The sequence below is a fragment of the Sinocyclocheilus rhinocerous genome, unplaced genomic scaffold (genome assembly GCF_001515625.1).
Source record: "Sinocyclocheilus rhinocerous isolate Xijiao unplaced genomic scaffold, SAMN03320098_v1.1 scaffold231, whole genome shotgun sequence".
Classification (NCBI taxonomy): Eukaryota; Metazoa; Chordata; class Actinopteri; order Cypriniformes; family Cyprinidae; genus Sinocyclocheilus; species Sinocyclocheilus rhinocerous.
In genome coordinates, this window is record NW_015640454.1 from 537,349 (window position 1) to 559,507 (window position 22,159).

At 34.9% G+C, this 22,159-nt stretch overlaps 2 protein-coding genes across 2 annotated transcripts in view; both read right to left on the bottom strand.

Annotated features, from left to right (window-relative positions):
* The window catches only part of LOC107752942 (folylpolyglutamate synthase, mitochondrial-like), a 16,717-nt gene extending 7,271 nt beyond the window's left edge, over window positions 1–9,446 (bottom strand). The window contains exons 1-13 of the mRNA XM_016569025.1: window positions 8,906–9,446; window positions 6,918–7,046; window positions 5,267–5,320; window positions 5,117–5,181; window positions 4,568–4,682; window positions 3,887–3,964; window positions 3,570–3,631; window positions 2,457–2,559; window positions 2,298–2,375; window positions 2,071–2,215; window positions 1,915–1,995; window positions 742–892; window positions 291–366 (exon numbers count right to left, since the gene is read on the bottom strand). Of these exons, the coding sequence (XP_016424511.1) occupies window positions 291–366; window positions 742–892; window positions 1,915–1,995; window positions 2,071–2,215; window positions 2,298–2,375; window positions 2,457–2,559; window positions 3,570–3,631; window positions 3,887–3,964; window positions 4,568–4,682; window positions 5,117–5,181; window positions 5,267–5,320; window positions 6,918–7,046; window positions 8,906–9,052 (1,284 nt within the window). The 5' untranslated portion in view covers window positions 9,053–9,446. The remainder of the gene's footprint in view (window positions 1–290; window positions 367–741; window positions 893–1,914; window positions 1,996–2,070; window positions 2,216–2,297; window positions 2,376–2,456; window positions 2,560–3,569; window positions 3,632–3,886; window positions 3,965–4,567; window positions 4,683–5,116; window positions 5,182–5,266; window positions 5,321–6,917; window positions 7,047–8,905) is intronic.
* Window positions 9,447–15,925: 6,479 nt separating this feature from the next.
* LOC107752963 (electrogenic sodium bicarbonate cotransporter 1-like) overlaps window positions 15,926–22,159 on the bottom strand; it is a 53,618-nt gene continuing 47,384 nt past the window's right edge. The window contains exons 22-27 of the mRNA XM_016569049.1: window positions 20,870–20,938; window positions 19,845–19,952; window positions 19,680–19,745; window positions 18,124–18,285; window positions 16,761–16,828; window positions 15,926–16,502 (exon numbers count right to left, since the gene is read on the bottom strand). Of these exons, the coding sequence (XP_016424535.1) occupies window positions 16,394–16,502; window positions 16,761–16,828; window positions 18,124–18,285; window positions 19,680–19,745; window positions 19,845–19,952; window positions 20,870–20,938 (582 nt within the window). The 3' untranslated portion in view covers window positions 15,926–16,393. The remainder of the gene's footprint in view (window positions 16,503–16,760; window positions 16,829–18,123; window positions 18,286–19,679; window positions 19,746–19,844; window positions 19,953–20,869; window positions 20,939–22,159) is intronic.

A 22,159-nucleotide genomic window follows, 5' to 3' on the forward strand; every position in this document is an offset into this window, starting at 1 on the left:
TTCTGCAACTTATTGCACTTAACTCTTTTTAACGTCAAGCAATTCTCTGCTATATGCGTCCAACTAAAACTTTGACCTTTTGCAACGTTTTGATTTAAGTAGCCTATTATTAAAATGATTCAGATATCGCACGCCCTTGCGATATGCATATCGCGATATTTACATTTGCGATATTTCGATATATCATGCAGCCCTAATTAACACTCAATACAAATAATACAAACAAACATGAGTCTGGTTAATTTAGTGCAGATTAATATGATTAAAAAAAATGTGAACTGATAACTCACTACGAGCAGTTTGAGCATAGCGGCACAGTCTCTCTCTCCTGTAGCGTTGAATAAGAGGACCCTCACCACCGAACCCCTACAAACACAAAGAGCATTAAACAGCAACAAAAATTACCAACCGTCTGCTGATATGCACAGTTCAAGAACCAATGCACGGCTCCACTGATTATATTCTTGAGTTTCTACTACATGCCTTTAGATTTGCATTTAAACCTTTTAGTCTTAAAGGAACAATCATAAAGATATTTTAGAAAACAGATCGTTCTGGTCCTTATTTACCTTTATGCATTTAGCAGACGCTTTTATCCAAAGCGACTATACGTTTTTATCAGTTCACAACTTCCCTGGGAATTGAACCCATGACCTGGCGTTGGTAATGCTTGGTAAACACCATGCTCTACTGTCTGAGTTCCTGGCCCTGAATACAAATAAAAGAGTAAGGCCTTCTCACCCAGCGTTTCTCTCGTGTTGTGGTGTGACTTCATTGAACCAGCGGACACAGGCCAGCATGCTGCGAGTAGTATGAGCTCCATCCAGGAAATACGTCACAGGACTGTGTTTTAGCGTCTGATTGCGCCCAGGCCACTCAGTCTCTGCAAGACCTGTGAAAACATCATATACTGTGTGTGTGAATATATATATATATATATATATATATATATATATAGTGGCAGGTGTGAAAGACTTGTTGCATCTTTCCCAAAAAGACTCGTGGCTGTATTAGATCAAAAGGGTGCTTCTACTAAATACTGAGGAAAGGGTCTGAATACTTAGGACCATGTTATATTTCAGTTTTTCTTTTTTAATAAATCTGCAAAGATGTCAACAATTCTGTGTTTTTCTGTCAATATGGGGTGCTGTGTGTACATTAATGAGGAAAAAAAATTAACTTAAATGATTTTAGCAAATGGCTGCAATATAACAAAGAGTGAAAAATTTAAGGGGGTCTGAATACTTTCCGTACCCACTGTATATACACATACATACATACACATACACACACAAATATATTCACACAAAAAGTACAATTGCTAAATGCACTATGACCTTTCCAAGGCTTTAGCATTTAGTAATTTTGTAACAATACTGATTAAATATCAGGACAAGTAACCGAAAGGCTGCAGGTTCAAATCTCTTAATATGTGAACTCTCATAAGACACTGAACCCCAGATTTCTTCATGGGTAATAACCTCGAAATAAGTTTACTGAAAGTCACTTTGGTTAAAAGTGACCGGAATAACTATGCTGTCTTCTAAAACACCTCATTTAAGTCTAATTTTAAGGCAACATCAAATGTACCCTTCATAGAAAACGGCAATACCAGAATGCCTTGCATTGAGAATATAGAGAATAATTAACCAAAGACTGGTGGAAATCCATTGGGAGCCCTTAAAGCCCTTTGTATATAGGCTTATATAACCACATAAATACAGAAAAATCATATCCCTGTTTCTTGCTTTTTGCTGCCTATGTAGGCTGTACTAAATCAATCGATAAAGAAGTTCCATAAGGGTTAAAATGCCGTTTTAGAAGGTAGCTACCTATGTAGTCAGCAGACATCAAGGAGGTTCACTAGGTTTCAGAACAGAGCTTTTAATTGGGCTGTATAGTGTTTTTCCAAACCTTTGATCATTGCAGGACTAGGCTGGATCACTGGAGCTGAACTCACACCGCTGAACTCCACTGGAGATGATGACGCAGGATCTGAGGAACAAACAGCTGATTAAAAACACAAACAGAGATATGGGAACTAACCCACAAACAGTCAGAAACACGCACCTGTGAGGAAGTGTCTCTGCAGCCAGGTGTGTGAGAGCTGTAGAGCCAGAGAAGCGTTACTGCGCTGATGGTGACCAGCTAGACCCAAGCTGAGCGAACCCTCGCTCTCATACTCCTCCAGATCAGGACACACTGATAACGAACACTGAGAGAGAGAAACACAGAACAATGTGAGCAAATTAACTGCATTCTGAATTGTGTATCTGTAGTATATTCATATTTCTCACCCCAATTTCTTCTGCCCTCTCTTGAAGCACCTTCATCGGCCCATCAGGTTGTTTGACTGTGAATGCAGGAACTCCTAGCTGCAATAAACACATTCACTGAAAAACTTCCAACATGCAAAGTTTCGAATTCTTTTTCACACAAGAGCCACAAATATTCACCTTGAAAATCCCTCCTTTCTGCCCAGCAATTTTCTCAATGGTGTCTCCCAGTATGCTGGTGTGATCTATCCCCAAAGAGGAGATGCCACACACCCAGGGACGCCTAAGAAAAGCATTGCAATAAATTAATCCTCAATTACCTTTCAAGTGGAGTGTAGAATTTCTGTGCCATTAGCAACAAGAAATGCAATTGCTAAATAATGATTGATTCAACATTAACGTCCATCTGAGTAGTTGTGATCTTGAAAAATCATAGATGTAACACACATCACCTTTAACCATGTCATTTCATTCCTCGACAACCTTCCCATTTTTAATACAGGATTTGTAGGTTCAGTCTTATAGTGCTTTGTTGATTACAAAATATTATTGTAATTTTACATGGAAGAACGCATATGGAAAATTCTACAGAAGTGATTCAACTTGTAGAGCTTTAAAAGTTGATTTGCATTTGTATTTCTCATTGGTAAGTATGTGTTTTTGCAAAGTTGTGGTGAATTTCTGAAGACTGTTGATGGAATAGTTCACCTCAAAATGAAAATTTGCTGAAAATGCACTTACATTCAGGCCATCCAAGATGTAGATGAGTTTGCACCCATTTACTGCAGAGATGCAAGTGATGTAATGCTACATTCCTCTGAATCTATTCCAATAAAGAAGCAAACTCATCTACATCTTGGATGGCCTGAGGGTGAGTGAATTTTCATTTTTGTATGAACTACTGCTTTAACGCTTTAGAAGGAATCTGTGTGTACCTAAAGCGAATGTGTTTTTGAATAAAGATAAGTTGTCATTATTGGCTCTTATTGAGAATAAGATCATTTAAAATGCAGAGTGATTTCTTGATTTTCATGACCATTGATTGGTTCATGTGGTCAGTCAGGATCATGACTGATAGAATCAACTAAACTCATAAAGAATGCTGAACAACGATTGGTTGATATGAGAGGAATGTGTCACGCTTGAATTATGAAAAGCCAGATGAATGGAGATTAAATGGATGTCACACTAGAATAATGTGGCACAAAGAGAGTATTAGACACGCTACACTGAAGCAGACGGGAGGCAGACAGTAAAATCTCTGATTCTCAAGGCCGAATAGTGCTGTGATACCTGATAATATTGGTGCAGTCATAAGCTCCACCGATCCCAACCTCAATGACGGCCGAATCAACCTGCACAGAGGCGGAGACATAGACAGAGAATTTTGGTCAAGGTTTATAATAAAGGACAAGTGTCAATAATCTTTCAGACAAAAAGATTTAACTTTATCATCTTATCAGCAATGTCAAAGTTCTACAAAAACAGCAGTAGATCAGTATCAAATGCTTGATCTGTGATCTCAAACATATGTAGGTTTCATTACAGGCTCAACTGTTGAAATAAAATGATTAAATATTCAGGTAAAACAGATCAGCAATGTTGCTCACCTTCTCCTGCAGAAAGACATGAAAGGCCAAGATGGTGAGAAAGCGAAAATAAGCAGGCATGCTGCCGCCATGGGCATCCTGAAAGGTTAAACACAAGCGTTATGAAAAAAAAAAAAAGAAGGATTTTGCACCTTTGAATATTACTCATATCATGGTTGTGCTTTGCCATTTTTGAAGGATACGTGGATGCAGATGTTCAAAGAGACATTTTAGGTTCTGGTGTCTGAACAAATGGCACTGTCTCCTTCCTCACATGATTGACATGCTGTTGCGATTATGCAATTACATGGCCAGATGCCTCACATTTACACTTAACACAATTAACATGGAACAGATGCAAACGTGGTAGAGCAGCCAGCATGAAACATGCCCTTCTTTCATAGGAATTAAAGCATTAGAGCTCAAGACATTGTTTAAAGCTACCGCTAAGCTCACAAATGCATAAGTAAACCTTCCTCAGAAGTAAAAAGCTTGGACATGAGCACATATTCACTCACAGCAGCGGATAAAGGAATTTAAAGAGTTTAAGTTCTATAATTTTGTATAATTTTATTTTTCCCCTGAAAGTTTCTTGCATCAAAAGCATTCATAAAACTATATATTCAATTATTAATACATGCAAATATTAATATATTCAAATCACAATCACTATTGTGATTGGCTAAACCCCATCCGTCTCACCTTTGTCTCCTCCAGTCGTCCGTACACCTGCCAGAAGTATTTGGTGAAGAGCTCTTTTCCTATCGGCTGCCCGTTGATTCGGATTCGCTCTCTCACTTGCACCAAATGAGGTGAACTATAGAGAGAAAGCAGAAAACAAACAATACACAAATCAAGCTACACAATAAAGATAACACAGAAAATGTAACGACTTTACTACAGTGTTTGTTTAAGCCCTAAAAGGTCTTGCTGTGAACAATAGTCAATGATTATGTAAATCATTAAGCTTGAGCTAAAGTTAAACAAAACCTAGGACAGACTGATTACATCATTTGCATGGTAATACTGACGTGACACAGCTTTACTTGTTACTCAAAGAACTGGTTTATTTGAGTGGACAGATCAAGCAAAGTTCAGCATGAACTCACATACATGCGCATGCATGAATAAACAGTGGAGTTACGCAACACTTACACTGATTTAAAAACCCTGCCGCTCCCACAATCACTAAAGAATGACTATAAACACATTCATCTCCAAACACCGGATTATTTTGACTGGTTATAATACCTGTAGAATCCAGTCCGGAAGCCATACTTTCTCAAAATCTGTTCTGTAAAGGCACATGTTGAACCCTAAAAATATAAAGCAATATTTTCTGCATTTTGTTCAACTTTTATAACTCGATTCAGTGTTTAATTGCTCAGTGAACAGGTTTACCTTTCCTTTTGTTCCAGTCACGTGAATAATATTAAGACGATCAAGTTCTTCTACCTGAGGACAGACAGGACACATCAGCGCATTTTGAATGGTTATTTACAAAACATATTGCAATTAAAATATGGTTGTGAACATGTTTTAACACACTGAGACGAGGAAGAACTTGTTTTCACAATGCGAAGAAGACTTTAGTTGTTTTTGGTTGCAAATGTGCGGTCACAGTTAAGCATATGTTGAGTATTTACAATGGCTTTAAATGCATTTTAAAAGCTTTGCATATGTAATTGCTATAGTTTTAATCATTTGTAATTTGTAATATTTTGAGTCTTTTGTTTTTATTTTATTTGTTAAATAATGTAAAGCGGTTAGGCTCACCGTTCATTTGCTAAGATTCATTTCTTTTGTTTTGTGTCTGCCGAAGTGCAAAAAAAAAGGGGAAATAATTAAACAAAATGAAGTACTTTTCATTTATAATGCATTTTAATTCTCTGGATTATTCAAAATTTAGGCATTATCACAATATCATTTAATATACAAAAATATACAATGTAGTTATAGAAATTTGATGTAGCTCAGTTTGAATAGTTAATTACAAAAACATTTAAATACAGTCATTTAAATACAGATTGGAACGTTTCAACAAATCAAAATGAGAAAACTCATTCTCACTTATTATATAGAACTCACTTATGCTTTGTTTTACGTCTGTCAAGTTAAAATTTAATAATTTAATGACACTGAAATTCAAAAATGTAAATAATTTTTACACAATAGTGACTTAACTCATTAAAACATTTTTTTTCAATACAGAAATTGTATATTATCCACTCACTAAGCTGTCAAACTAATCTCTTAATCGGCCAAGGATGAACAGTGTTGGGGAAAGTTACTTTTAAAAGTAATGCATTACAATATTGCGTTACTCCCTAAAAAAGTAACTAATTACGTTACTTAGTAACTTTTTATGGAAAGTAATGCATTACGTTACGTTTGAGTTATTTTTTAAATCTGGGCAGGGCTTGCCTGTTTGTTTTTAATATAAAAAAGTCCTTCTTTTACTAATGTAAAAGCTCTTTCACAACAAAAGTGGAATGAATACGCCTCAGGCTGAAGGAAATGTAAATCCACGTCTGTACAGTAGAGGGCGCCGCTCAAACAAATCACATGAATATGACGCAGAGAAGAAAGTTCAACGCTATTCAGTAATAACAAAAATAGAACACAAATGTGTAATTTTTGCTTATTAGTATGGTTGAATTGGATCATCGAAGGTCAGTAGCAAAGACATTGGTTAATAAAATGGGATTAGATACATTTGTGCCATTTAACATATTTAATTATTTAAATAGGTTTGCGTCATATTCTGAGTTTGCATTTCACTGTTTTAATTCATTTTGATGAATACTAAATACTTTTAAAAAGTAATCTGATTACGTGACTCTCGTTACTTGTAATGCGTTACCCCCAACACTGAGGATGAATCGTTACTGGCTGAGACTGATACCAAATAATGGCTGATTTATTGACATGAATAGTGGTCTATTGTTTGTGCATACAGGTACCGTGATGTAAAATCACTCATACAGTGACAATGACTTTGGTCATGCCGTCCACTCCAGTCATGAGTATTTCAGTGTTGTGAAGCTGATACCTTGAGTCCTGCCCGCTGGAGGAAGCCTCTCATGGCCTGCAGCTGGAGCTGAGGATGACCTCTCTCTCTCTTCACCTGCTCCAGCGCGCTGGCGTTCGTCTGGAGGGTGTTGAGGGTGCAAACCGCATCCTGGAAGACATTCATAATGCTACAGGATCTCAAAGACTTCATGCCATCTCAACCACCAGCTCTGAAGCTCATGAAACTCTCATGTTTACATCCAATCCTGATTTATAACTCGCAATATAAGTGCTGGAAGTAATTTTGAGCTGATATTCAGAGAAGATGTCCATGTAAAGCTCTAGTCTCTCTCTACAAACTGAGGCTTAACTCTTGCTTTACTAACAAAACACTGAACTTATGAACTCTTTCATAATATTTAGTCAATGTTTAGCCAGAATATCTGGTTTATGTAGAACAATCATATTACAACTGGCAAATGAAAACGAAATATGTTTTATTGCTGAATGTTTTGGTTGGTTGGTGGAAGTGATCAGATGAATCCTAGATGAAGCAACTGGCAAAATATATATTGCATATATTGACAATCACTTATTAACGAAACAGAACTTGCTTGACTAGCAAAGTAAGATGAGGTAAATCTAGTCTTGACACCATAAAAAATCTGGGGAAATCTCAGAAAGATTATGATTTCTTCTTTCATAAGATTATGAAAGATTTCTAATCTCAGAAAGATCTAAGATATGCAAGTACCGTAGTTTAATAAATGTGAATATGAAAAAACTTTCATTATATTAAAAAAAAAAAAAAACTTCTATTCTAATATTATTCTACATATTTACATAATAACATAAAATCATTGTTATTCATCACAAATATCAACACAAAGCATTCATTGATTGTTTTTATTTAACTGTCTTTTGTATTTAATAATAATAATAATACATTTTATTTATAATGTGCTTTTCTAGTACCCAAAGTGCTACAAACAATTGGAAATAAAACAAATAAAATACAGAAAAAAAATCCAATAATACAAAAAAAAATCCCTTCATTTCTTATATTTTGAATATAAGAGATATAGGTTTAAAAAAATAATAATAATTTGTTGTTATAATAATAAAAAAATAATTTAAAACTTACAAATTATCTAGTTATATATATTCTAGATTTTTTAAACCTTTTTTTAAGAAATAAATTCTGCATTTCATCAATATTCCAAATGTTAACAATTATGCCAATAAATCTTTTATGACACTGACTAATAATACTAGGTCAGATTTGACCTCTACTATATCAACCGTCACCTAATTCTCTAATAAACATAAATGATACAACAAGCTTAGTAATGAATGAAATTCGGATCTTCCCTTCTACACTCACATGTATTTAATCCTCAGTTATGGCTGCCTGAGCACCTGGCCTTTATGAAAGTATGCAGAATATATGGCAAGCTGTTTTGACAGCTATTGCTTAATATAACTTGTATCTATTTTATGTTAATACTTTATAATTACTAGTAAATAATCCAATTGTGACTTATTTACACAATTATTCATTACATACTAGGACTAATTTCTTTGCTATCATCCGAACAGTGACAACTTTCCATTCATTTGTTATTGGTGCACTTCGTTACCTGTAACTACTGGGAAAGTGACTAGAAGCAAAGAAATACGTAGTATATCATAAATAAGTGCGAATAACATTTTAAAAGATTAAGTTTGTTATGCATAAATCAATGTTGTACGGCTTGCCACTAATATCCATTGAACTCAATGGAATCCACATGACCTCACATGCACACATTACGCGAAAATTTTTTGCCGCTCTTTGATTTTAAACTCTAACGGCTGATGTAACAACCGTTACATATGAATCAGCCGCGTATGCTGGATTTACAGCGTAATTTCAACCGAGCCCAAAAATAAAGCTGCCGGGCAAAAGTCCAAATAAAAGTGCATAAACTCAGCATTTATTGTTAATAATTTCCATACAAACGCATAACATATGGACGCATGCTTTACCTGATAGTCCATTCGTCGGAACCGCGGAGCAGCTTTAGTACTGGAGAACCTCACTGACAGGTCGGCGATTTTGGTCCAGTGTCGGTTGCTCGCGGAGGCTTCGGTACACGCGTGTAAACGCTCCAGCACGCGGCACAGGCGCAGCATGGTGACCCGGGGAGAGAGAGCAGGAAGCAGCTCCAAATTTGGTGAGTTTTCCTGTCAATATGGAACTCTGGCGTCATGCCACGCCTCCTTCCTCACCGTACAGAGTTCACTACTGTTTACTATCGCCAGTGCGAGTGACAACAATTTGGTGCATTCGATTAAATACAGAATTCAGTGATGATTTGTGATTCGAAGCGGATAGTTGAGTCACCATAACATTTCCAGTTCGCTGTCTATTCAGACCACAGCAGACCTCCTGTTTTAACCGGGCTGTGCGTTCATGAGCTCAGAGAAACACGCCGCGCTGCACGGGTTCATGTTAAAAAAAAAACTGGATTTCTCTGAGTTGCCATGCAGTGCTGCTAAACGCTTCCCACGTGTCAGCTGTCTTCGAGAGCCAGCGCGCACGTGGTACTGCGCATGCGCATTCTCGCTTATAATGCAGCACCGCCACCTACTGGATAGAGCTGGATAGAAACGCGTCATTTAGGGATGTCATGTAAATCAGCTCAGATAACGTTTGATTGAACTTTATAGTTTTGTATGTTTCTTTTTAATTTAATTTATTTTCTCATTAGCAATTATAGTTTATTAATTAATTAATTCAGTTAATCGACAATATGATCATTAAAATATATTCGGACTGGAAGGAAATTTAACTACTTCATGACTGTTTCATTGCATTTTTAAAATTAACTTTGTTAAAGGGATAGTTCACCCAAAAATGAAAATTCTGTCATCACATAAGAAAGCAACTCGTACAAGTTTGGAACGACATGAGGGTGAGTAAATGATGACAGAATTTTCATTTTTGGGTGAACTATCCCTTTAATTTAAGTAACAAAACTAAATTTTTTACATTTATTATTTAATAAATGTAATATTGAATTGATTTAATAAGTTATTTATTTTTATTATTTAATAAAATTAAATAATCAATATTTTTTTGTAACATTTTAAATTAAAATCAAATGTGTTGTGACATATTTAAATTAAATTACCATTTATGTATAATAATATTCACAAGCAGGACGCAAAGTGTACAATCAGGGTTCTCAGTTTTGCTTCTGGAGATATAATTATATATATTTCTAATTCAGATCAAATATTTAAACTAGTTAAAACGATTTCAGTTTAACTAAAAACAGGCTTTGAAGCAGGATTGACAATCTCTCCTGCAGTTTTGCTAAATGACCAGTAGATGTCGCGAGAAGACAGTGGATGATCCTGTGGTGACAAGCTATTGAAGACCCACATTTAAGTGTTAAGGCAACATTTTCTCAACAACTTGCTGAGAAGAAACATTTTCCCCTCCATCTGATCACTGTAAATAAAATAATCAGTTGCTGCTTTAGATTTTTTAAGAATTATCAAATTGACTTTTCAGGTCATTTCAACTTCAATGACATTAAACTGACTTTAAAATATTGAGTTAAATGTCATATAACTTAAAAAAAAAAAAGAAGTTGAAATTGGTTAAATTAATTCTGACAAGTCGATGGAAAAAATATTTTGCTTGACTTATTAATCACAATTTTTTGAGTGCTGAACTATGGTAAAGAGCTACAGTACTGTTTTGTAAAGTCTCTTAATGGTGGTATTAATAAAAGTTAATTATAAAGCTAATAAAATATTATTTTCTCACTTTTAATCGACTAAAAAATACACGTGGGGTTACCTTAAGGGGTGTTGTGGCATAGTGGTCAACTGCTCAATGATGGTAAATGGATAGAAAATATATTCATTTAAATTTATAAAGCCATAAAAATGGTCTTGTTTTCGGGTTTGAATTGCTATTAGGCCTTTTTTCTAAGCATCTGTAGGTTTATCTCCTTTAAATAATACAAAATAGAGTGTCTTTATGTCAATTATGTGGAATGAAGAATATCTGTATGATTGATTCAACATATAAAAGCTAATTTGAAGGTTCCTGGCTCGATCCCATAGGTCTTACTCGATGCTATACAGTGACCCATGGGTTAATAGAGCAGACGTGCGTTTGCTTGCATCCTATTACCAGTGCACGACAGAGAAGGTGCAATTCATGAGAAAGGCCACATATCAGGAGATGATCAAAGAAACTACTAACGACTCCGTATTAAAGTTGTCCAAGCATATGATGACATTTAGTCCAGTGTGACGAACCTTTTTGGTTCATTACGTGCTAAATCCATTCCCGTGATGAGATCCTGAATTACTGAAATGGAAACGATGCGAATTTCAGCTATGGTTATCTTCTTGGAAGATGCTTGTGTGGTGATAGTGAGCAATTTAGATATTGACCAGACATTCTGCCTTTTATCCACATGTAAACCAGAGGTGTAAAGAATACCTAAAAACCATACTTGAGTAAAAGTACAGATACCTTGCAGTGAAAATTACTCCACTACACGTTACAATTAACAGTAAAAGTCTTAGAGTATCTGATTTCAACAGTACTTAAGTATTTTACTTATACTAAATATAGACTCAAAGATGCACTAGTCAAAGAGACATGCCAGTGAAAAACTAATGTTGTGGAGAAGCTGCGGAAAACAGGCAGAGGCAAGGATCTATGTGCTGGGATTTCATGGAAAAACTAGAACAAACAATAAGGCCAGACAACCATTACATTCAACAATTCACAAGGAACTAAAGAAAAACTTGGGCTATATATATATATATATATATATATATATATACACAGGGGGCTAACAAGCTTAACAAGATAAGACACCTAATCAAGGGGAACCAATGAACAAACGGACTACAAACTGACTACAAACACCACGGGAGACAGGAAGTGACATAAAAGTCCAGGAAAGATACTCAAGTACAGTAACTAATTACATTTACTCCAATACTTTACACCTCTGATGTAAACACAGTTTATCTCAGTGAAACATGTGCGTGAAAGCGATTACAAGGAGGTTAGATGTCAAGATTTGGTCAGAGAAGTGCAAGAAATGAGAATACAGTATTATGTTGGATTCGGACAGGTAAAGCAGATCATTCCAGCTCTAAGGCATGAGTTGAAGGAGAGAGATTACAAGGACTAGAACACGGTGTCTCTGGCCCCTGGGCTTTTATCCAGATTAGACCCAGATTCCCATTTCAGGTTCTGTTACTAGAGCCGTTTGGTTTTGGCCTGCAGCACTTTGACCTCAGAAGAAGAATTGGAAAGGTTTATTTTTTTCTTTTAGGTAATTAAAACACTTATCACCTACTAATGTGAATTTAGGTAAATACTGTTCCATGGGCGTTGCGAGGCCATTTTTATTTCATTTTTAGGCCATTCAAATTCGTGATCGCCTTAGTCCCCTTTAAATTTCATATGAAAACGGCGGCAGACTTCGATCGGCTCCTCCCCGTCTTTCAGCCGCTTTCTTTTCAGGTGTGTGTTTATCAGGGTTGCCAGGTTTTCACAACAAAACCCGCCCAATTGCTACTCAAAACTAGCCCAATCAGAGGTAAAATAGGCTACACGTTTTTGGTGGGGTTCCCCTGGTAAAATTCGCATTTTAGGGGCTGAATATCACGTTATTGGGGTCGCTTAAAACCGCGGACATGAAAAACATCCCGCGACAACAGTGTTAAAGTAGCCCAATTCCGCGGGAAATACGCGGACTTGGCAAAACTGGTGTTTGTTTATCGATAGATTGTTAAATTATCTGCATCGGTGCAGTTCTTTGTCATAAATACAGTTTACAAAATATCATGGGGGAGCAATCGGTTCCCCATCTACTGTAGCCTAAGTTACCCCTCATCGCACCACAGTAAAAACACCAAGGAAGGGGTTACACACTAAGAGTACAAAACAGACACATACACACACACACACAGAAATGAACTGGCGTGGCTGTTACAATATGGAAAAAATTGAGCCAGAAGACAGGTTGAAATCAGATTAATTGACCACTGATAAAGCATTCCTGTTAATTTTTGTTGAACTCTGATGTTGTGTAATAAAACGTCTTTCTCTGTGTTCAGGTTTGACTGTAATAAAATTAATTCAAAAACTTACATTTCAAACCAACATTTCAATAAAAAAAAAACTAAACCTTTACAAAAAGGTGTCTTTGAGAATGTCTAAATATAAATCCAAATCCACAACTTAATAAAAACAAGTAATTATGTCTAAAAACAACTAGAGAATGAATAGGCCTTTTTATGTAGAGCTCTATAGGAATCTTGTGACTAAACCATGGAATTTCAGATGTTTTTCTGTTTTTACTCCCACCAGATGGAACTAATCTGCCTTCAAAAATTGGATTTTAAAGGCATTGTCTGGAGTCTTTGTCCAGAGAAAGTTTTTTCGTCAGCTGAACAATCGTGTTAAACAACAATACTTCAGTCCCTCACAGCCTCGTTTTCATTCCTGTCAGAAATTAAATATGGCGCTGCTCTGACTTTAGTCTTTTTTCTAAACATTTGTGCAACATATTCAAGTCTATGGCTTTAAATCAGACAAAATAGCATCCTTACATCATTTGTGTGTAGTGAAGAACAAATGCTACGTATAAAAGCTCATTTGAATGCATCAGACACCAGAATGAGGTTTAATAATTGCTTTAATTTGCCCATCGCCTCACAGTGCTACAGGGTGATTCCCTTTTACAGAACAGCGATCAACTTTTAATCTCATTATTGCCTGTAGCATCACTTATAATCAATCACAGAGAGTAAGACAGCTTTCAGAAGAGAAGGACAATAAATACTCTCAATAGGTTTTGAAAAACAGCATCTAAAAGAAAAGATTTATGAAAACATCATGCACTACAATATGCATCTCGCTAAAACAGTTCAGTCTTTGAAAATGCACAGGCAATTTGATCCAATCAAAAGAAATGGAAAACATTATTGATCAGAGATGATGAACAGATCTATGTACAAACACTGACTTGTGTCTCTATATTCAAGTTTTAACGACTGGAGTATATTAAAATTTAAAAAAAATATTCAGCCAGATTTTCTGACTGAAATATCCTTGTGCTGAATGCAAGAGAAAATGATAAATGATCTGTCTTAATGGCAGCATTTAAGTTCCCACACACACACAAAAACAAGGAAATTTGCGTATTGCTGTCACTTGGTGCAGCTGTTCCACATTAAATATCATTTATTGAGTCCTTACACCTCTCAACATTTCATCTCAGTATAAAAGACGTCACTATCTACACCATTACTTCTTTTAAAAAAAAGTACAATAAAAATATCCAGATAATAAAATCACCATAAATCAACTGCTTCATAGTAAATACATTGAATGTAATCACATTGAAAGTATCTGCCCTGTTATGGATAGTCATTTATGAAGAAACGGAGTTCACAAAAGGGCAGAGGGAATTTCGTAGTCAAGAGCATCCAGCGCGGTTCCCGCTCTTCCCGTCACGTGACTTTAAGATAGCCGTTGACAACCGTTACATACTGCATAGAGAAATGCTTCACTCAAACACAACAGTGCCTGGCACCTACTGTCCATCATAAGAGGTAGAACTAGAAAATAATATTCATGTCGAGTGTCTTTAAAACCGCAGTTTCCCATATTGGGTTAAATAGTTACGGCCACCATTGTGGTTTAGTAATAATATACGCTTAAATACACTTCTAAAAGACTAAAGGTTTGAGTTTTCGGAGAAAAAAATCATACTTAAAGTATCAAAGAAAACTATGGAAGCCCATTTATGCAATAAAATTTTTTTTTAAAAAAGGTAATTGCAGCCTTTTAGCTCACGGTTCTGATTTTCTTCTCGCAATTCTGAGTTAAAATCTCACAATTGCGATATTTAAACTCTGAATTCTGAGAATAAGTGTTGGAATTGTAAGCCATAAACTCTGAATTTCAAGAAGAAAGTTTATATCTCACAATTCTGACATCTCAGGATTGAAAGAAAAAAAGAATTGTGAAATAATTTGCAATTACAGTTTCTATTTTTTTTTTAAATTCTGTAGCTTCCATAGAAAACAGAATTTGTTCATTGATATTTTTAGAAAATTTGATCTAATGTGCTCATTTGAATGAAGTGCAGTACTTTAGCCAAAAGAAAACTCAAACCTCAAATTTGTTTCGTTTTATACATGATTTTTTTCTACGCTATTAAGACTGATTATGACATCATTCTGACATGCTTTCTGTTTAATAAAATATGGTTATAAAAGTTTTAAAATGATTGGGGGGAAAAAAAATTCAGTCTGGACCCAGAACCAAAAACATTCATCAATAGCAAAAATACTTTTTTTCCCAACTTTCCAACATTAATGCTACCAAAACGTCAGAAGGACATATTGAGGAGCTAAAAAATGCAATAAAGTTTAAAAAAATAACTCTTTGGTAAAGAGTTTGTTTGTGCAGCTATTGGTTGTAGTGTTTAAATACCATTTTCCTTTTTTTGGACTTTAAATAGAATCATTCTAGCAACGTTTGTTTTGTTTAGCTGAATGACCAAACCATCATCTGGACCTAAAAGTGTCTGTGTGAAATACACTTCTAAAAGACTAAAGGTTTGAGTTTTCGGAGAAAAAAATCATACTTAAAGTATCAAAGAAAACTATGGAAGCCCATTTATGCAATAAAATTTTTTTTTAAAAAAGGTAATTGCAGCCTTTTAGCTCACGGTTCTGATTTTCTTCTCGCAATTCTGAGTTAAAATCTCACAATTGCGATATTTAAACTCTGAATTCTGAGAATAAGTGTTGGAATTGTAAGCCATAAACTCTGAATTTCAAGAAGAAAGTTTATATCTCACAATTCTGACATCTCAGGATTGAAAGAAAAAAAGAATTGTGAAATAATTTGCAATTACAGTTTCTATTTTTTTTTTAAATTCTGTAGCTTCCATAGAAAACAGAATTTGTTCATTGATATTTTTAGAAAATTTGATCTAATGTGCTCATTTGAATGAAGTGCAGTTATTTGGCCAAAAGAAAACTCAAACCTCAAGTTTTTTTTTTTCTTATACATTATTAAGACTGATTATGACATGATTCTGACATGCTTTCTGTTTAATAAAATATGGTTATAAAAGTTTTAAAATGATTGGGGGGAAAAAAAATTCAGTCTGGACCCAGAACCAAAAACATTCATCAATAGCAAAAATACTTTTTTTCCCAACTTTCCAACATTAATGCTACCAAAACGTCAGAAGGACATATTGAGGAGCTAAAAAATGCAATAAAGTTTAAAAAAATAACTCTTTGGTAAAGAGTTTGTTTGTGCAGCTATTGGTTGTAGTGTTTAAATACCATTTTCCTTTTTTTGGACTTTAAATAGAATCATTCTAGCAACGTTTGTTTTGTTTAGCTGAATGACCAAACCATCATCTGGACCTAAAAGTGTCTGTGTGAAAGTGTTTTCAGGAGTGTTTAAAGGGACGTTTCGGAGGCTGGAGTTTTCCAGAAGAACTTCTTGTTGTCGGGGTCCAAATCGATTCTGATCTGAGGCACCATCTTCTTAAAGGGGTTTAAATCCTGACTAGGAGAAAGCAAAAGAGAGAGCTGTTAGAGATGATTACAAAACACACAGCTCATAGACATGCATTATAATGCTAACTGATTGGTTTGCCTATGCATTTCAGTGATTTTACCAAAATTAAGACAAAAAATAACATGGTAATGTTGGTTCCACCAGCTAGACCAGCACTAACCACCATAAAGCAGCCTGAGCCAGCATGGAATTCGTGCTGATATAAGCTGGATAATTATAGACAAACATGTGCACACACAGATTTACCTTGACACAGTCTTGGAAAGGAAAAAGTGCTTTCCATCAGTAGGGAGTGAGGAAGGACATGGGCTTTCCTATGAGAAACAAACACGAGCTGTTAATATACGTACATACACACGGCAGATTATCAAATCATAGAGGCTTAATATCATATGTATAATATAAGTTATGATGCAGCTGAAAAGAAGAGTTGATTGGTTAGTGGTTAGAATGAAAAGAGGTAGTAAAGAACAGGAAATGCAGAGATAAAAACCATCAGGTTAAAGTCAACACGAGACGGTGTTTGATTCAGTGTTTTCTTGCTATTTATTTAACTTTTTTTGTTTCGCTAATTTTTGAATGTTTTTGAAAATATCTCTTCTGCTCACCAAGGCTGCATTTATTAGACAAAAAATACAGTAAAATCAGTAATATTGTGAAATATTATTGCAATTTGTACTAACTGATTTCTGTTTGAATATATTTTCAAATGTAATTTATTCCTGTGATGTAAAGCTGAATTTTCAGCATCATTACTCCAGTCTTCAGTGTCACATGATCCTGGTGGAATAAAAAAAATATTGATTTTGTAAAATAAAATCTTACTGAATGGGCGTCTGAAGGTTGTGAATAGGAATTGTTATTTTAACAATGTGCATTGTTTCTCCCTCAATAATTAACAAAAGAATCGTTGATGCAACCGTTATGGACCTGAAATTGTTAATCGCTAAATTCCACATAAATCCCATCAATATAGAGCAGAATAAATCCAGGTGCTCGGAGAGATATAAGAGCGATCAATGACAGCGAACTGGTTTTAAAGGCGGAGCAAGTTATTTTGATAAAAGACAAACATTAGGAATGAATCATGCACGAAAAGACCAGGAACATGTATTAGGAAAGTAAATAGGGTCCATTCTGATTGCATGTTGACTTTATTAATACATACAGTACACACAAAGTTGCAGTATAGTGATTAAGCTTGTATTATCTGTTAAGAGCGGATTATTGATCCACACAGACCAGGAAACCAAGCAACAGCATAAACAGAGAAAAGACAGGATTCAGAGATGTGAGGAAAGCCTGAAGAGGGGAGGGGGAGGACATTATTAAAGTTGTTAGTAAGAGGACAGAGTGACGGCTGGAACCCCTGCGCGAGGTGGAGGGAGACCCTGCGTGTTTACTCACGGTCTGAGGGCTTCTGCCCCAGCACTGGCTCCTGTTCCATGGTCTCCATGGAGATCTTTATGCTGGGAACGTTCTCAACGGCTGGAAAATCCGACTGTAAACGCAGGGGTGGCACATTCTTACCACTGCAGCTTTACAGAAATGCCCGTTTCTACCACACACACACACACACAGAGAGAGAGAGAGAGAGAGAGAGACTCACGTCGTTCATGTCACTGTCAATGCTTCCTTTCTTTTTCTTCTTCTTCTTCTCATCCTCTTTCTTCTTCTTGTCTTTCTCGGGCATGATGTCATCCAGGTAACTGAGATCGTGCTGCGAGAACACGTAATCCATGGCCTTTCTCACGGCCACCAATGCAAGAATCTGGAAAGAAGAACAGAAAGAGATTTCAGATGTGTGGAAATTAACCCTGTAAAGTCTCACATATGAAATGTGACCCTGGAGCACAAAAGCAGTCTTAAGTCGCTGGGGTATATTTGTAGCAATAGCCAAAAATACATTGTATGGGTCAAAATTATTGATTTTTCTTTTATGCCAAAAATCATTAGGATATTAAGTAAAGATCATGTTCCATGAAGATATTTTGTCAATTTCCTACTGTAAATATATCAAAACTTAATTTTTGATTAGAAATATGCATTGCTAAGAACTTCATTTGGACAACTTTAAAGGTGATTTTCTCAGTATTCTGATTTTTTTGCATCCTCAGATTCCAGATTTCCAAATATTGTCCTATCCTAACAAATCATACATCAATGGAAAGCTTATTTATTCAGCTTTCAGATGATATATAAATCTAAATTTTGAAAAATTGACCCTTATGACTGGTTTTGTGGTCCACGGTCACAAATAATTGTCAGACAAAATTATTATTATTTTTTTAAATAAGAGTTTATAGAAACTTTAATAAGATAAAATAAGATATGTGTTTTGATTGTTGTTTTTGATATATGTTGTATGATAAGCTCATTTTTGAGAAAGAAAAAAACAGCTCTATTTTATTCAGAGGCCCAAACTGAGCACAAATATGCAATTTGACGCAGTTTCTGATATTTATATGGTCAAAAAGTAAGATGAAATTCTGACAGAAGTCAATGAGATCTTTATAACGGTGTTAACAGTATTAGATTATAATTAAGTATTATATAAAATGCATATACATATCAGTTGTCAATCTATATCTTCCAATAATGTCTTAGTAAGATGATATTTACATGCTTAGTTTTATGATCAAAACATATAATGCAATGCAATATAATGAAGATTGAGAAGAACAAATAAACGTTCCTCAAAAGCCTGGTGATCATATTTAGGACTTTTTCTAAAAAAATGATGTATGGATAATCAAGTAAAGCTAAGTTGCTTCAGTCCAGTAAGTGTTCATCTTGAAATAAAACTAACAATATAAAGTTATTCTTATGTAGACTTTATAAAAATCAGAAAAGATTTCACAGCAAAAAGACACGTGAACCACAACCTAATTGATACTAAAAGGACCATTTAATGCTAAAAAGTATAAACTATCAATCAGATGAGCTGTAGATTGGGTACAACAGGTTTTTAGCAAAGTTTTGATCATGTTAGAAATCTGTGTATCAAATATGATACTGTAGGATTTATAGGATTAACTTGATGTTTCATTATACGTTCTTCAGATCAGCATGTTTGATGATTAGATTTCCAGTTTTGCGTGCAATGCACATCAGATGATCATTAAACCGACTGAGTGCATTTGTGTTTGCAAATAAAAGACTCACCATCACAGGAAATATGATGGCTGCTACTGTTGACTTCAACACCCACAGGAGAGCCAAACACAGCACCTGTGACAGACACACACATTCATCATGCATACACAGCACTAAAGCTATAGATGTGAGTCCTGTATGAGGCTGAGCATGTGACCACACACACACACACACCTGTATGAAGGTGAAGAAGTGAACCCGTCTCAGCGGTACGTGCCTCAGGTAGATCAGATCTGGCTGGTGTTTTGCAGGCATCAACAAGAGCTGCAGACGATCCATAAACTACAGACACAAAAAAAAGATTTATTCATAGTTTATTTAGAGGCAGATATCCTGTTGTCACAAAAATGTAAAAAACAAACAATATTCTGAAAATTAACTCTAAAATTATGTGAAATAATTAACTATTTAATTTTATTTAAATATATAATGTGTAATATAATAAATTTATGTTATAAAATAAATATAAAATGTAGTATAAGTATTCACAGCATTGTAAAAAATAAATATAAGAATATAAAAAAAATGAAATATATATATATATAAATATACATAAATAATAATAAAATAATATATTCCATTTATATTCTATTAGCATTTTTTTTTATATATATAAAATTATATTACATTGAAAATAATCAGTGAAAAAATTTAAATGCAAATGAAAACTTATTTCCATAGTGCAAAGTATTGAAAATATTCTTGAAAAAAAATCACTAAAATAATCCTATTCAAATATATACAGTATGTATTCTATTTTAAAAATAAAAATGCAATTTAATATTTAATTTATTATTTCCTGTTATCAGAAAAATGTACAATAAACTTACAAAAAACAAATACAAATAATAAATAAATGAATTGCATGTAATAAAAATATAGTATTTATATAATAAAAAATACAAATAAATTAAGTCTGATCGCTTAGAAAGATGTAAAAGGCTCAGGATTAACAGCAAGCACAATTATTTAAACACATTTTGATGCACAAATCTGTCCTGAAGTGCTCTAGGTTTATCCAGGCATATTGCACCGTGAAAATCCTGCCTATGCCTGATTTATCCTGACTTTCCTGAACTCAGATCAAGTTCTGGAATCAGTCGGGTTCCCAGGCTCCAGCGGAGATCAGGTAGTCAGGAAGATTAGGGTCTCTTTCTGCAGAACAGTAACATGACTCTCGCTAAGCTGCATGAACTCACCTGGACGCCATTGAGAGAGGCGACACCCATGTAGAGGAACACACCGTACAGGACAGGCATAGGGATGAACTGCAGAGATCAAACCAAACACACTTTATTATAGCATTATATCAATAATACAGCTTCAATTTGTCTTCATACACATAAAGCAATATGTATACACATACAGAATCAAAGGTTGCGCAAAGACAAAAGGCTGTATCCATCAAACACACCCCAAATCCAACCTTCTCAACATAATATGCTCCAAAGGAGGAGATTTGAGCAATGCAAACAGCTTATAATGAAACAGAATTTGTGTTATTGACAAAAAGCACACAGAAATGAAAGCCTCTGTCTTATTTTACATCCTGGTATGAGGTTTTTCCCACATACAGGTCAAAATCCATTACCAAACTGGGATGTTTACAAAGTACATGTCCAGTAGGGGGCAGTAAGTACACAATTATACATGGTTTAATGGGTTTTTGGACATGTATCACAATTATACCATAGTGCCATGGATTACCAACCTTTACAAAAAAGAACTGTGCCAGTACCATGGTACAGTGATAGTAATAGCACAATAAATATAATATTTATAAATAATTTATACATTTATAAATATTTATAAATAATGCACATTTTAAATGTTTATATATTTAATATATGTAATGTTTTATAGACAGACAGACAGACAGACAGACAGATAGATAGATGATAGACAGACAGACATATATAGACAGACAGACAGACAGATAGATAGAACAAGATATAGACAGACAGACAGACAGATAGAACAAGATACAGATAGACAGATAGAACAAGATATAGACAGACAGACAGACAGACATATAGACAGACAGACAGATAGAACAAGATATAGACAGACAGACAGACAGACAGATAGATAGATAGATAGAACAAGATATAGACAGACAGACAGACAGACAGATAGATAGATAGATAGAACAAGATATAGACAGACAGACAGATAGATAGATAGATGACAGACAGACAGATAGAACAAGATACAGACAGACAGATAGAACAAGATATAGACAGACAGACAGATAGATAGATAGATGACAGACAGACAGATAGAACAAGATACAGACAGACAGATAGAACAAGATATAGACAGACAGACAGATAGATAGATAGATGACAGACAGACAGATAGAACAAGATACAGACAGACAGATAGAACAAGATATAGACAGACAGACAGATAGATAGATAGATGACAGACAGACAGATAGAACAAGATACAGACAGACAGATAGAACAAGATATAGACAGACAGACAGA